This window comes from Heloderma suspectum, chromosome 3 (genome assembly GCF_057233095.1).
Source record: "Heloderma suspectum isolate Gila_16-S chromosome 3, 16-S_ref, whole genome shotgun sequence".
NCBI lineage: Eukaryota > Metazoa > Chordata > Lepidosauria > Squamata > Helodermatidae > Heloderma > Heloderma suspectum.
The window spans coordinates 175,571,035-175,588,318 of record NC_139460.1 but is presented as its reverse complement, the minus strand read 5'-3'; the positions used below and the strand labels follow the sequence as shown (position 1 = coordinate 175,588,318).

The following is a 17,284-nucleotide window of genomic DNA, read 5'->3' as shown; positions in this document are numbered from 1 at the left end:
GTCATTATAATTCACTTTTTGTCTATTATTTTATTAACAAGTAAATTTATTTATAATGCACATGTATTTGTATATGTAATTTAAAAAATTACATGTTATTAATGGAAAATTAATATATTTTACTAACATGCATTCTACACGTCTATAAGCTTTTCAGAACTGACCCAAAGGAGAAAAACAAAAAACTTCATTTTTTTTTTAATATGACATAAAAACAAGACACTGGGAAAAATCAGTTTCAACTGAAGACTTTCTGTGTGAGATTTCCATAGTTTTTACAGTCTTCCTCCCTTCCCCTTAGGCTATGGGCATGTCTTGGGATCATGCAACCTTGTGCCTTTTCCTTTAATCTGCCTGGACCTATGATGTCAAGTTGCTTTCATTTTATCTTAGGGTGATTTCTCATAAAACATGGAGTGTTGGATACAGATATTTAAAAACAGATGTGGGCTGTGTCAATTAATGTACAAGTCACTGCTCATCCCTTTAAACATACTGAAACAAGGTCCTAATCCTTTCCTAGATGCCACTTGCTTATATTTTAAAGAGAGAAAGTAGTGATTTATGTAAATGAGAACTGTCGCAATAGACATGTAATATATTTTGTATCCAAGTACAAAATGTAGCATTGGAAGCTGTCTTTAGAAAGAGTAAAACTTTCTGGATTTAGGTGGTTTGCTAAGATAAAGCATGCAAATCCCTTCTGTAACAAAGTTATTTGAATATTCCCATTCTTGAATAAAGCTTCTTTGTATAAGACAGTCAGAGAAAAAGACACTTTGTAATTTGAAAGGCACTCAGTTCATCATGAAATGCTGACATTTTAACTCTGCAGTAATCAAACAGTATGTTCCTACTGAAGCATCACACAATTTAGTGACTGAACTTGGTTAGCACTCATGCGATTCATTTTCTAACATGGTTCCCCTCCAAGAATTCCCAACTCTACCTTGGAACATGCCTCTTAATCAAACTGTAAAATACCTACAATGAAACTGGATAGACATTCTGAGATTTGTTATGCAGAGTGCCAAGAACTGAGAACTATATGCATGATAATTAGACTGATTTTAGTAACCTTGATAGCTAAAACTTTTAAAGGGCTAGATGAATACCAAACAGAAATTGTCTGTGGTAAATACACACATAATAAAATTATCTGGAGCCTAGGCATCATTTACCTAAGTAATATAAAACCAACATTTTGATAAAGTGTTTACTGTCATTACTTACCAGAGTTTCATTTTTCACCATTGCTTGAATCCAATCAAAATCAACACTTTTAAATAAAACAGCAACAAACAAACCATTTGGACAATATTCATGTCGAGATAAGGGGGCACCTTCTGGATAGGTCATCCTTAGGGTAGTTTTATTACCAACATCATCCGTATATCCCTGAACTGGTGCATTATTTAATCTATAAAGTAAGCAAATCAAATGAATGAGTGCATGTCTTAATGAGTTTCATAAGAAAAACTAAAGTACCTCAGTAGTTCTCACCTGTTAGCCCCCTGTTTTAGATTTACCTTGAAACAGAAAATTAAAGTCACAAACAATAGGAAAACAAATTTTAAATGGTCCTAACTGGAAAACTATCTGCCACACACTGAACAGAGTACACACAGTTCCACACAGGGATCACAGGGACCCCTCAGAGAACAAGACTCTTCACCTAAGTTTCTGGATTACTTCCAAGCACTGGGTTTAGTTTAGAATGTCAGATAGAAAAACAATATATACCTTATAACAATGTCAAACTGATTCAGGGCATAACCCAACTCCAATCCATGAAGTATCCCGCTGCTCCCAACAACAACACAACGCTTACAAGGCTTTGACTGCAAGCTTTCTGGTAAATCATACTCAGGCAAAAGTTCCAATAGGTCCTGAAGTTTTTCTGAAAAAGTGTGAAATCCAAACGGTGGTTCATATTTGAAGACAGCTTGTTGTGTATTTATATCTTTCCTTATAAAAGGAGATGCATCCATACTATACTTCTGCATAAATAACCTGCCCATCTCTTTCTTCACAAATGATGGTCGACACTCGGCTTGCAGAACTTGCTCAGCATACTTCTGTGCTTTCTAGAACAACAAGGCACCAGCATGAAGATGCACATTAGCATGCTCTAGTAGTACAATTGCATAAGAAGCCACCTTCAGACCCAGGACGCCCCTTCAATCCTGACATGCAACATGAGACTCACTTTCAACTTTTTATCCACTCTGTTTTCAACTTTCTACATTCCTCAGCATTCTCTATTTTTCTCCTTCTCCTCCTCCTCCTCCTCTAAAAAAAGCCTCAGTCAAAGGGTGGTAGCACTGCTGGTGCGGCCTATATTAGGTTAGGGTACAATCTGCTTGTGGGTCCCAAACCACCAGTTCATGGACAACATTTTAAAGGACCAATTCAAGTAAAGTAGTTAGTCTACCACAGCCTGGCAGGGGCAACCTAAGGAAACGAACACGTCCTTCCAAACAAGCCATGTGTCAGTCACACCAATCAAGCCACCCTCTGCCATATCTGCATGTGAGGGCAGAGAGGTGGGTACATTTTTTATACTTATCTACCAGGCTGATCTACAGGACACCTGCCTGAAGTGTGGTCTTCAGCACATGACCCCTTCACATTTGTATTTCATACACATTTGGGGCTAGTTCACTTCACACATGACCCCTTCACATGAGATCTAAATGCAGTGAGGTACAAGTGTGAGCTCCACCCTGTCTGGTCAGGCAATCTGTCTATCCCTTTTTCAGGGGTATTGATTATGTGGGCAGGGCTTATGAGTAAGGACTCTGTGACCAATATTGACCTGGTTTGCTGGACATGCCAGGCTCCTCATGATGAGCCATGGCATGTGCCAGGTGCGTGCGGCCACTATTATGAATATGTAACTCCTGATGGGGTTGCAGTGTGTCATCCAAACCTGGCCACCATGGATTATTCTAGGGTTAAACAACCATCGTATAACCCTCGGTTTGTAGTAGGGTTATTTAACCGTAGAATAACCCACAGTGGTTGGCTTTGGACGACATGACGCAACCCCATTGGGGGTTGCATATTCTTAATGGCACCTGCACATGACCAGCACACACCATGGCTAATCCAGGGTGAGCCCAGTGAGTCATGTGAACTGGCCCATTATGTCTGTTGGGCACTTGCTCTCATGTCTCAGTGGCATAGGGCTTTGATACTAGGGCTAATCAGCCCATTACAAGAGATTATAACAGGAAAGTAAGTTAAATTCTACTGTGATCCCATTCTAATAGGGGTTTTTTTTAATATGCCTGTTCTGCTTGGGATCAGTGGCCAGAAAGAGCCTAACCCAAAAAACTTACAAAATCCACACTGAGGTACAACATAAATTTGACCTTTCTCTACTTCACATGGCAAAAGGAGAACTACCATGACTGTACATACGGCCAAACTTAGAAAACCATCAATTTGTGCCAACAGAAGCTTTTCTTCTAATGCAAATAGCAGATACAAAGGCCCCGATCTGGATCAGGACCATGGCAGGAGGGCAAAGGGTTAATATCTCCTATTCCCTTACACTGAAGTATCAATCTGAACCAGACCCCCATACACCTGCTATTTCTTTTTAAAAGGCATTTATGCAATTGCTAATTGTGTGAATGGCATTTCATCTATTCTGACCCTTAGTTATACTTGTCCCACTGAAAACTATGGGAGTAACTCAAATTAGTTCCAACTAACTTGCCTCATTAATTTCAAAAGGATGTTTAATAGGATGCAAGAACAACTTCTTCTCTGTGGTGGTGCCCTGACTTTGGAATGTCCTCTCCACAGGAATACAACTGGCATTAATATTACAATCTTTTTGGTGCCAGGTCAAAACTTTTTATTTGCCTAGGCATTTTACAGTAGGTATATTGTTTAGTCTCCTTTGCTTGTTTTTAGTGCCTCTAAATTGTTTTATGAAGGTCTTGTTTTACTATTCTATTGGGTTGGATCCAACGGTGTCCCTCCACGGCAGCCCAGGCCCACCATCGGTGGCACATGTGTGGACCCTACCATTGGCAACCACAATGTAGCACTTCTGGGACCAAGCCCCAAGACAAGTGGAAATGTTCAGTTCTGGAAGGAGCAGGTTGTGTCCCTTCCAGAAATGAGCATTCCCACTCATCTCAGCACTTGTTACATTGTGGTAGCTAGTGGCAGAGGGCGCCGGTGGGCCTGGGCCAGCTGCGGAAGGACACCATTGGATCTGAGCCATTGTATTGTATTTTGGTATGATTAGTTTTATGCATGCCCATTGTGTATTATGAGGATGAAGAGTGCCATGTCTAAAAATACTTTTAATAAATAAACTAACTTTAGTTGGATCGGATCAAAACTATTCAGTAAGAGAACAGATCTCATCAAATAATAGCTTTAGATTAAAAATAATGAATGCATGGAAAAACTGTAACAAAACTTTCTACATAATATATTATGCCATAGCAACATTTGTTAAAATGATATACGTAACCAACCTTGACATACTCGGGCTTCACATAATGAATTTTTGTCATGTCACATTCCTCAGAATCAAAGTTTAACTTGACCTTGTAAAGGATGCAGAGGAGAATCACAACTAGGACAACGTGTCTAAAAACAAGAAAGTACCATTTATTACCTCTCTAGAAGTAAAACTTCTATTATGTAAGTATCAGCTTATAGGAAAAATGTCCCATATATTAACATATATTCACAATTCAGCAAATAAAATTTTTGATTGATTTACTAGTATGTGTATTTTTAGTTTTTATGTCATTTTCTGCAACTGAAAATTAAATATTTTTGGCTCTACTAATGTACTCATTTTGATAGACTTAAAAAAAACCTGGACCATGTTGTGTTTCTCTGCCAACTTTCTCACCTCTGTAATTTCTGTTGCCCTTTATAGTTTTATATGTATGAGATTGAACAACTCTCATAGATGCCTTGAGGCACTTAGTCACATAGGAAATTCTTGGTCTCCAATATGCTGCTGTTAGATCTCAGAACCAATGACATTTGTGCACCCAGTGCCAAGTTGAAGATTCATCCCCTTCCCCGCTTTCAAACTAGTTCCTGCAATCATTGTTGTACTGGAGTTCTGCATGCTTTCCCATAGCATCCCAAGACTCAAAATAACTGCAAGAAATTGGATTTGGGTAAGTATCTGTAAAGTAGAGAGGACACACAAAAAGGACAGGTGGCAATGGATACCACAGTTAAGATTAATCACAGTTTGCCAGGTTTGGACAACACAGTTAGCACTGCAGTAGTTCCAACTGTGGAAGGAAATGCTTCCAAACTGTTGCTCAAGGCTGTGCAGGGGGAGGGTAGGCACTTTTGTTTCTCACTAAATTACTGTTTCGTGTAAAGTCTGGATACAGCCATTCACTGGGTGTGTGTTCCAATCACAATAAAGAGACAAAATTCTAGATAGCAAACGGTGTCTTAGGGTGCAATCCTATAAATATTTAGACAGAAAAAGTCCTTCACCTCCCAGCATTCCCCAAGCCAAGAAGTCCTACAACTCCCAGCATTCCCCAGCCAGCCATGTTGGCTGGGGAATGCTGGGAGCTGTAGGACATTTTTCTGTCTAAACATGTATATGATTGCGGCCTTAGAGCAGCTAAGTCATGGAGCCATGTGGAGGGGATTTAAACTTTAAAAAGGTGCATAGGATCTGGTTCAAGATATAATATCAGAAACATATCAGAAGCAGGAAACCAGCTATAGAGGCAGTCAGACCATTAAGACAAAAAAAATTAGTGAAAGAGAAATTGCAGAAAGGGTATCGATCTTCACTGTAGAAGATTTTGGATGTCTGAACTTTGGGGGGGAGGGGTGGAATGGTGTATAAATTTAACAGAGGTAAACAAGAGATGAAACTCCAGGTTAACTGACAAACTAAAAATTAAAATAAATCAGACAATCTAGATGGCAAACACACCAGAGTTCTTAAAGAACTCAGATGTGAAGTTGCTATCTTCTAAACTAAATATGCATCACTAAAATCAGCCTCCTTTCAAGACAACTGGAAAGTAACAGAGGCCACATTTGGAGACAATGGCAAGTCAGAATTCTGGGACTACAGCATGCAGGGAAGGGACGTTCAATTGTTTGTTCTCCAGCTGCAATCCTGATGAAAATCACTTCCCCGCCTCTATTAGCTTTAAGAAAAAGGCTTCCATTCACACTAATAGGAGCTTTTTTCCCAAGGCTAAGCAGCATAACGGGGAGTCATTTTTATTGGGACCACAGCAGGAGAGGGAAGGGTTAAACCTTCCCTTCCTTGCATACTGTGGCCAAAATGAAAACCACCTTGTGCCTCCTAAAAAAAAAAAATTAAAACCCTGATGTGCTTCTAAATGACACATTTAGTGTCATGTGTAGTTTGGCCCTAGAATGAAACTTGCTGCAATTCCCAAACAACATAAAAAGCACTTGTTCTGTTAACATTTTCACTTAACAACATTTTCACTTTCAGTTTACAACCACTGTGACATTCCAAGATTTAGTGGTAAATATCGCATTTAAAACAAAGCCAACAATTAGGCTTTTACGCCCTGCCCATAACAAGCAGTACTACACTACAATTTTAACGGGAATTTATGCCTGACAGAGACACTTACTTGAAAGTACCCTTTAAGAATCCACTTGGCCTTTTCATCTTCATGTGCAACTAGCTTAGCGCACAGCAGAGAAGACAAGCATTTCTTCTTCAGGTATATAGAGCTGTCATCACTCAGCATTGCTGCAAAGGGAAACACTTTCTGTTAAAAAGGTATTTATTTTTCACTTAAAAAGAAGACATCCACATTCAGTAATTGTTCACTTCCCACAAAGGCATCTCTTTCTTGCTCATTTTTTTTTAAAAGCCCATTTCTCTTGGTAATAACATGGTGAAGGAATAATTACAATTTTTGATTAGAAGGTGCCCTTCCCTCTGAATTATGTTGACAGGAAACATGCACACCTTCAGGGAAGGACCACAGCTCAATGGTAGAGCACCTGCTTTGCATGCAGATGTTCTCTGGCACAGCCAGATAGGGTGGTGAAAGAAACCCTGGAGAGTTGGTGCCTGTCAGTGTAGACATCGCTGAGCTAAATGGACCAATGGTATGTCTCCATATACGGGAAACTTCCTATTAAGAGTTTAATGCCAACACCTACTGAACACAGCAGAATAAATTTGCCTACATAAGAAGAATGAGGCAAAGAGATACTGGATTAACCCCCTGAAATAGCAGACCATGACAATGAATGCAAAAACTGTACCACCAAAACACATTCAATAAAATGCTTATTGTTCAGTAAGCATGAATTCTTGCTTCTTATTCTTTTAATTAATGGCGACAGATGTATGTGGCCACACTCACAACTCCCACAACCCAAGACAGCATTAAAGAAGAAGACAAACCAGGTTTTCCAAAGTATTTCTAGTGAGTTTGGGGAGAAACTATGCTAACCATAACAGATTTTGGGCACAATGCTATGCATGTTTATATAGAAAAAAGTCCTACAACTCCCAGCATCCCTCCAGCCAGCCATGCACTCTTATGCTATTTTAACTTACATACAGAATGATCTGGAGGCAGAGGTAACATTTTCTAACTAACATTTTCAGAGGTTTGGAGCACTTTCTCTACAAGGATAGTCTAAAATATTTGGAACGCTTTAGTTTAGGGGGAAAAGGTATGAAGAGGGAAGGTCATATGATCGAGGATTATGAAATTCATACTGTAGCATATAGTATTAACTTACAGAAATCACTGCTACAAGATGATGAGATGGCCACGAGCTAGGATTCTGTAGATCAGCCTTCCCCAACCTGCTTGCCTTCCAGGTATGTTGGACTGCAGCTCCCATCATTCCCAGCCAACTTGGTCATTGGTGGTTGGGGCTAATGGGACTTGCCATCGAACACAACTGAAGGGCACCAGGTTGGGGAGAGCTGTCCTATGTAAACCATCAACAGATGTGCTCTGCTATGGCAGGGTGCAGGATACTCAATACAAGGCCCAGGACATGCAGCAGCTGAGTGCCCCTTAACCAGGAACCTGGCCACAGCAACCCTCCCAATGTCTGTATTAGGTCCATCCAACAGCAGCTCCATCATCCCTGTCCACCTTGCTCACGAAGACTGGCAACCAGATTCACAGAATGTCTGTCTATATTTATAATTATCACACAGCTATCATCTTAAATTATCAGGGCACAGATAATGGCTGTTCATTAAAAGCCATTTATTTATGTATTTATGTAAGTATGTATGCATTGCTTTTCTGCCTATCAGGGTCTTCAAAGCAATGTACAATAAAATCACAACATAAAAGCAAAGCAAAACAAAACAAAAAAACCCAGAATACTCTTTAAAAGCAGCCCAAACACAATTTTAAAAGCCAAAGGCCTGGTGAAACAATACAGTTTAAGGCATGGATCACCGTGGCCAGATCCACCTGACCAGGCAAGTGTGGAGCATTCAGAGCAATGGCTATCAGTAATAAAGACTGAACATTTGTGCGGCTCTCCCTCAAGAGCGCAGGAGAGAAACTTTGGTTGCTTATTAAAAAAGGGGAGAAGCTTCAAGAATAGGGATGCTCACCTGACACACTCCATACATATATTCAATGTGGAGGAGGCAGCAGGACCTCATAAGCTAGCAATGCCCCCTCCACACCAGCACGTACAAGTGTTTGCACATAGGCACACCAGGGAGCATGGTCAGGACGCATGCCGGTGTAGAGGGGTATGGCTCTCCTACTCAATCCTACCATTCCTTTCTGGAGTTGGGGGCTGTCTTCGTGACTCTTAGGGCCAATTCCATGTCATGTTGAAGTTCTCTAAGTGGAACCCACATTGTAATGTTCTTCTTCAAAAAAGCTGGGGGCGGGAGGAATTTGGATTGGTGCCATGGCATGGGGAGGGTCCAACCCTTTCTTCCCTATGCTGCAGTCCCCACTGAAATTATCTTCTGGAGCTGCTATTTGTTGCAAAAGGGAAACATACAAGCAAGTTGTGCCAGCATGCTTTTCCCTCTGCAGCTAATAGCAGCTTCAGAGGAGCAATTTAAACCAGGAAATCAGCACTGGGGCAAAGAGTTAAGACCCTTCCCTGCTTCTAATTCTACCTGCCCGACCCCCAGCTACTTGCTGAAACAGAAAATAATGTGGGAACCACAATGTGAAATGTAGTTTGAGCTTTAAACATGACACTGATTTATTTAGTGGAGCAGTTAAGCCTAAAATTGTGCATTTTGGATTAAAAATATGAAACCTGGCACACTTATACACTGATCCATATGAGAGAGAGAGAGAGAGAGAGAGAGAATCTTACTGAAGCTTAAAAGAGTACAACTAATGGTAAATATTTTCACAGTGTTTCCATCTTTACTGGGTATATTCATGTAAGAAAAAAGATACATAACCCCAGGATCAGGTCTGGTGGTTATACGGTTCCTGGATGGTCACCTTGGCTCTTAAACTTTGTAATAATCTCTCCAGAGGTGCAATTGTGAGTCCAGACATCTCCATCCATTGATCTTGACATTTGTAAAGGAAAAAAAGTCTTGCTAAACCAAATAAAATGTGGCAGGCCTGGTTGTTCTTTTGCTATGTTCGGTTGGATTAGTCCAGAAATGGAGAACCTAGAGCCTGGGGACCAAATCTGGCCCGTCTGGGGTTCACCACTTCCTTTGGCCCCACCCCCTTTCTCCCCAACCATTGATCATTTGGTGGTTTCCCGACTTCTGTGCAGTTTTTTCCTCATTCTAAAGGGCTGAAATGTCTCTCCTAAGGCTTAGTGACTGGCCATAAGAGTTTGAAGCTACAATAGGCTGGTGTTTGGGGTATTTGGGCCTGTCCCCTTTTGCCTTGGGCCTGGTCCCCTTTTGACTTCAGCTCTGTCCACCACTGGAATGTGGCCCCCGAAAGCTCCTCTGAAATTGAATTTGGCCTCAGGCTGAAAGAGGTTCCCCACCCCTGGATCAGTCCATTTCTCTGCCAGAGCTATATAACATTCTTTCTCGTACCAAACATCCATGGGCGCTATGGCCTTGCAAGTACTAATCTGGCTGCTACAATTAAGAAAATAATCAAGTCCTTCTGGAGTACATTCACGTTATCCTCTTCAAAGATTCCCATTAAGGCCACCTTAGGATCTTTTGTTATCTGTTATGCCGTGATTAGCGAGATTCACCTAAAAAAACCATTCCAGAAAGCTTCTGCTAGCGGGGCACAGTCACATGGGTCTATGCTTCTACCACACCTCCAATATATAGGAGGATGTGTGTGTGAGAGAGTTGGGACATTTTGAGGGGAGTGCCATACCACCTGTGCACCATTTTAAATGAGTCGTCTCTTATGTGCACTGAGACTGAGCGTTGTGCTTTCTGCGCCCAGATGGCTGCCCATTTTTCCTCGTAAATCATTCACTGATATCCTCTTTCCGTACTAATTTTAGGCCTCCCAGTGAGCTGGTAGAGCCCTGTATCAGTATTCGGTATATGCTTGACACTAGCCTTATGTGGTCTTGTGCCACTCTTGACTATGAGGTCTTCAGAAGGGGTACGTTGTCTAGCCCCCTATTCTCTGACAGTCCTACTGGATGTAAAATACATGATCTGCCACATCTGAAACCAGTATGTTGATGGGGAGGGGGGATCATTTTTCCCTGAGTGAAGCCTCTGATTGTGGCCACTTATGTTAACATAAAAATCTCTACTGGTCTATAAAAGCCTTCTGAATTCCCAGTCGGCAACAGTGGCATGCTGTGAAGCTTGAGCAATCTGCTCAGCTATTGCTGACTACATCTGGGACCGTTACCCCTGCATCATCAACAGCTAAGTACTGTGCTTTAATATTCCAGGAGTACCTACTATATAAGTGCCTGTCACCCATGGAGGTAGTTTACTTGTTGGCATATAAGCGTCCCCTGCCCCTTTAAGTATTACACTTCCTAGCAGAACAGATGAGAGTCACACACACCCCACAGAAGCAATCCCACCCTACAATATGTATGTATCTTGCTTCGTTTACTATCCCGTCCATGACTTGCTTGGCCACCTTCCATACAGGTGAAGCCTATAAGACTTTCCTGCCAACATCCTATATAAACCAAATAGTGCCTGCCCACCATAGTAGTACCTAATCAAGGTATCTAAACTATGTAAGCCAAATAAAAAAATTATTGGAACTGGAAACCAGCATCAGATACTTGATTTGCGTTGTACCACACTCACTCACATCCATGCATCCATCCATCCCATCAGGCATCTATCAGCGCGGGGGGGCGGGGGCAGGGGAGACAGGCAGTGATGAGGCACTTCTCTGGCAGACGCAGCAAGCCAAGCCCCGCACTGACTGAGATGAAAGCACAAGTAAAATCTTAACAAAAGAAGTTTGGTTTTACTCTTCATGCTCAGAAAAGTCTACGCAGGTAGTTATCGGACTGTGGGCAGGGGTAAGAGAGGAGGCGGAAAAGTTTTCCTCTGGAGCCGGCAAAGAACGGAACAGGGAGGAGTGGGGAGCAGAGGATGGAGGGTGGAGAAGGAGGGTGAAGAAAAGCCACTTCTCTGGCAGGCGCAGCAAGTCCTGCGTTGAACCAGATCGAAGCACCAGTAAAACCTTAAGCCCCCCTCCATGGTTTTACTCAGGAAGTATTTGCAGGCAGCAACTGGGAGGGTGTGGGTGGCAGGGGCGGCATTAGCAGAGAGCCCACTTGGGCACAGGCCCTGGATCTTTTGAGCTGTCCTAATTGCCATTTTTTTACATTTTCCCATTGACTTGCATTGGAAAATAGAAATGGCCATAACTTATTTAGTTTGTATGAGGAATACATGAAAATTGGAGACCTGGTAGCCCTCATGGAGCTGACTGAACCTGCCAAATGTCAAGCAGTTAGGTGCAGTGGTGTTAATTTTTTTTTTGTTCTTCCACAAAAGTGCATGGAATTTGGGGACCTGGCAGCCCCTATTGAGCTGACTGAGCTTGCCAAAGTTCAAGACAGGTCCAGTGACTTCTGTGATAGCCATGAATAAAGTTTCTTTTTCTCAAAGACTAAAATAAAAAGTAGAAACTGTCAAGCCACACAGGGGATTAGAGATCCTAATCAGAAGGTGTTTAAGGTGAACATTAGGAGGTCACTTTCCCTAATCTCTGGTGTAGGGTGTTTTTGAGGTGCAAAAAACCTCTTTCCCTCTACTTCTCTGCTCTTACATGCCCACTGTTGGGAGCTTGCTTGCAATGAAATTTTGAAGAGGGAGAAGGAAGGGAAGAAAGAGCTCCATGTAAAACTGGTATTTCACACAGCATCTGATTTCACTGCCCCAAACTGGAAACTTTGGCTTCTGCAGAAGTTCAGTAGCTTCAGTACAGCAAAGGATCCAATCAGCCTCCACAAACTTCTTTCTCCCCCTCCGCTTTAATTTCTCCGAAATAGCTGAAGGACTCAAATTATTCCAAAAGGAGGCTTAGGACTATGTGGTGTCATAAATCGAGGAACTGCTGAGGCTTTTAAATAGGTTTTAGAGTTTAAAAAAAAGCTAGAAAACACTCTCAGCCACCGCATCTCATAAAATTAATGCAAGTACATGCAATCCTTACAAACCCTCCACAGCCTCCTAAATTCCTCTGAAGTACTACCTCTTGGAAAGGAGCCACTTGGCTTGAGGAATTCTCTCTACCCCCACCCCACATTTCCAATCACCATTCTTCTTTTCTTCTTCCCTCCCCTATCCTGTTCTTTCATTCTCTTCTTTATTCCACCCAGAGCATATCTTGGGGAATTCTTAAAGAGAATTCTCTTTGGTGGGCAAGAGAAGTTCTGAACTGTATTTGACTTTATACAAACAGACAAGAGGGTTGGGTTTTCTCCTCACTCAAGCGTTTGAAAAAAGTGGGTTCACATAGTTGCAGAGAAACAAATCTGGGGCTGTTTTGTTTGTCAGTTGCCATTATCCAGCAATAGGAAGGGCTGCAGCTCAGTGGCAGAGCACACGCTTGGCAGGCAGAAGGTCCCAGGTTCAATCCCCAGCATCTCTAGGTAGGGCCAGGAAAGAATCCTGCCTGAAACCCTGGAGAGCCGCTGCTGCCAGTCAGTGTCGACAATACTGGGCTAGATGGACCCAGGGTTTGACTAAGAATAAGGCAGCTTCCTGTGTTCCTTTGAACAGAAAGCTTTAATAAAAAATTGGAGGTTTTGGTTTGTTTTTTAAGTGGAGGGGAGATAAATACTGCTCATTTATTAGGGATGGGCAGATTACTTACCCTGTTCCAGGTGGGGGTGTCCGCTGGGGGGGAAGCGATCCGCAGCAAGTCCGCAGAGCCATTGGCCGGGCCTGCCCGCAGCCAGACTTCTGTCCGCTGCCAGACTGCGGCCGCAAATGGCGTCCAGTGTAGTGGGTGCCATTTGCGTCCCTGCGTTAGCTGTGATAGGCTACGTATATATTTACGTAGCCTATCACAACAAAGAGCAGGGAGGCAAATGGCAGCCGCAGACCAGGGCAGCCATTCGCGGCTGCAGACCGGGGCAGAAGATGGACCGGACTGGCCAACGCTAGGCAGGATCTGGCCCGGGAAAATTTTGCGGGGTGGCGGGGGGGAGCGCTCCATTCCGCCACAGACTCCGGGGGGCTGGATTCTAAAGAATCCGGCCTCATTGGAGTCCGTGGCGGAATTCACTAACATCCCTATCATTTATACAAGCCTATGTATGCCTACTCAGAAGCCCCATTATGTTTAGTGAGACTTATCCTCAGGAAAGTGTGCATAGGATTCCAGCCAAAGTTACTTTTGCAGGGAAGTTTGCACCTTGATGTTCTGCATGTTTACTCAGAAATAAGTCCTAAGTTCTGAACATGGTACTGCATGTTAATACAGTGCCTACCCAGTTCTGGCTAATGAATTGACTACCCTTTCAGCTCAGTCCTATGCATGTTCTGTCATTTGTGGGTGGGATGGGTGGTTTTGCATGAACTCTAGTTTCAGTCGTGAGGGAAAGGCACTTAGTGCATGCTCAGAGTTTCTCCATAACTGAGCCCTAGTTTTGAAAACAGACTCATTGGCTGAATCCTGGTGAAGTCTTGGCACAAATGAAGTTATGGGGAGGAAGATACAATGAGAGCTTGTGCATAAAAAGGAGGAGGTAGAGAGCAGTTGCACAAAACAAGACATCTGTTCTTATGAAGAGTTGCTGGAGGATGGTAGGATGAGGAGGGATGGTTGCATGGAAGAGAATAGGACTGGTAGGGGGAGAATGTAAGTGCTCAGTGGTGAAAGAAAAGCCTTCTGCATATGCTCAGAGCCACTCTCTATTTAAGAACATAAGAAGAGCCATGCTGCATCAGACCAAGGTCCATCCAGTCCAGCATTCTGTTCACACAGTGGCCAACCAGAAGCCCACAGGAAACTCACAAGTAGGACATGAGTGCAACAGCACTTTCTCACCCATGTTCCCCTGCTGCTAACATTGGTGAAATGTAAATAAATTCTAGTAATTCCAAATTTGCAGGCATGTATATGGTTCAGAAACTATGCAGGTTTCTTGCCTGGGGGACACCACTAACGACCTGTGCATTTTCATATAAATCTACCCAAAAACTATTGGGGAAGGCAAAGCAAATCACTCCCTCCTCCAAATTGAAAAACTCCCCTTCCACATGAACTGCTGCACCTATCCTTTTGAAACTTCGCTGGTTTCGTACTTAGGGACACCTCTAGACGATCTGTAATTTTCAGAACAATGGTCCACAAGGAACATAGAGAGAGAAATATGTCCTCTTTTGGAGACCTCAAAATGCCAAGGCCACCCTTGCACAAAAACTCTTATACCTATCATTCTGGAATTTGGTGGGCATCATCTCCTCTGATGGGGCAATGAATCTTGAAACTTTTATCTAATTCTTCCAAGGAATTAAAGTGTTATTGGCAGTTCCCTTTGAAAGAAAATCAAAATACAAACACTGCACTTATTTTTTTCTGACATTAGGCAGGTGTAATCCCCTTCTAGGGGGCTACTATGCCTCAAATTACCATCCAGTTCTGACCAAGAGAAAAAAGTTAGTTTGTTTTTTCTAATTTCACATGGTAGTCAACAGGAAGCATACTCATTTTCCCAAACCTTGACTCAGGTCTGGTGCTGAGCTGAAGTGGACTGACTACAACTGGCCCGAGCCAAAGTGGGATGTTTTCCAAAATGCTGAATCAGGGTCTGGGTTGAAGAGGGGTGAGGGGTCAGTCCACACTTCTTATGTATATATGTAATCGATGGACACACATAAGCACACCACATGCACACCACACACACATATTAGCGGTCCACTTAGACTCAACGATTTTATATAAATAAATAAATAAATAAATACGCACACGCGCGTGCAAATTTGTGTTTTGGGCCTGTGCCCTGGATCTTTGGAGAACCTAGCAATGCCCCTGGCAGGTGGGAAGTGGTGGAAAAGTTTCCCTCTGGAGCCAGCTAAGGCAAAACATGCCCAGCACACACAGCAGACCAATAGTAAAAAGGCTGCTGAAGTAGGAAGCTGCAAAGGCTCCCAGGGTATGAGCTGTGCCACAAAGGTCCCTGATGTGTGCTGGCAGCAGGCGTGAGATGAAGCAGGAAAAAAACCACGGCAAGTTGAGGAGAGCCTGATTGTCGGCTGCATCATGGGTTAGCACTCAATTAAACAACCCACCGCAGCTTGTTTTCAGTGTGGCTTATTGTGACATGCAAACGGGCCATTATTTGCATGTTTAACCTTTTCTTGAAAATCCCCCTTCCCACATGAAAGAGATGATTCCAGGACAACTTGATCTACTAAACTATGTTTGAAAAATAATCCCCAAAATATTTAACCACCTCACTACATCTATCCTAAATCATTAGAGTGAACCATCTTCAGATGTTCTGATTTTTAAAATATTTTGTATTTTATTATGTTTGTAATGGTAAACTGCTCTGGTACAAAAGCAGAAGAATGAGATTAAAAAATCATTTTTAAATATTCAGTTCTCTCTGTATTCTTTTATATAACAGAATTAGATTAGGCAGGCCTTTAGCCCACATTACCAAGCAGTTATCCCTACATATCCCACAAAAGACGACATGTTAGGTGTGATTGGAGATTAATATGTAAAACTTCAACAGAAGAATGTTTGAGACGTTTGGGTTCTAATTCCCTGCAATTAGCCTCATCTCAAATACAAGTATTAATCTGACAGGAATCTAGGAGAAGACTGCCACTTACAAAGGAAGAAAGTAGAAGCATGGAAAAAATATAGCAAACTCAAGTGAAAGCATGTAATTTAACAAGTGCTCAAATCTACAGCCATAACAGACAACAACATCTGAAACATAACAGAAAATAGGGAGTGAGAATGCTGCCAAATAAAATATTTTTTAAAAAGCAGATATTCTCAGTTTTTCAGACCAAATATTTTTTTTTTTTTACACTGCAATCCTATACATATCTACTCAGAAATAGGTATTTATTTAGTCATCCAGCCTGTAACTGGAACAACATCCATTCTAAAATCCACACCATTTAGTCAACTGAAGAGTACTAGGGCACTTATGTATAAGGGAGAGGGGAGTGAGTTAGTTACTCTGCCAGCTTCCAATCTCAAACCACCTGACTCTCGCAAAGGGTTCTCTTCTCAGTAACTTGGCTGAGAGTTCAAAGGAATTAACATGGGATGAGATAAGATTAGGAGTCTGCTCAGATAATAAGACATAGATTTATTTAACCAAGAAGTTGGGTTTGCTATAAAATATAAACATCGCACTGCAGTCATGGAAATAGAACAATTTTAATGCTTTTAATCTCCAGATACTTACCCTAGCAGATATATTAGGCAGGCACACTTTCTTGTATGTGGCTACTGACATTCCTTAGCAAAAGGCAGTCATTTTGAGTCAGAAATCAAAGTCCCACTTTGCTGTTTGGACAGAAGCTGCACAGAAAGCATAGCTACTGCTAGCGCCGGTCAGATGATCCCTAACTAAAAACTTGGCTACGTAGTTATAGTAAACTTGGCTGTGAATCTGATATGAGGGCATAGTCTCATGTCGGAATGGTTCCCTTGTATAGGATTTGCCATAGGCCAGGTCAACTCTGCACTTGTTCTAACCCACACAGAATCAGTGTCTGAGATGGGATAAAGGTCAACAAAGTCAGGTTGCTTACCTGTAACTGGAGTTCTTCGAGAGGCCATCTGTGCATTCACACATATGGGCTCTGCGCCTACGCAGAGCCTCGATTTGGGAAACTTCTATAGCTGAGGAGTTT

The 17,284-nt window shown here is 42.2% G+C and overlaps 1 protein-coding gene across 9 annotated transcripts in view; it reads right to left on the bottom strand.

The window, feature by feature from the left end:
• Nucleotides 1–17,284, bottom strand: part of ST3GAL5 (ST3 beta-galactoside alpha-2,3-sialyltransferase 5) — a 39,277-nt gene that overhangs the window by 8,002 nt on the left and 13,991 nt on the right. For 8 of the 9 annotated variants that reach the window (XM_084844967.1, XM_084844969.1, XM_084844968.1 and 5 more), the window contains 4 exons: nucleotides 6,636–6,757; nucleotides 4,503–4,617; nucleotides 1,744–2,087; nucleotides 1,234–1,420 (listed from right to left, as the gene is read on the bottom strand). In XM_084844967.1, coding sequence (XP_084701093.1) covers nucleotides 1,234–1,420; nucleotides 1,744–2,087; nucleotides 4,503–4,617; nucleotides 6,636–6,679 — 690 coding nt within the window. In that variant the 5' untranslated portion in view covers nucleotides 6,680–6,757. The remainder of the gene's footprint in view (nucleotides 1–1,233; nucleotides 1,421–1,743; nucleotides 2,088–4,502; nucleotides 4,618–6,635; nucleotides 6,758–17,284) is intronic. The other variant, XM_084844971.1, reaches the window with a different exon arrangement.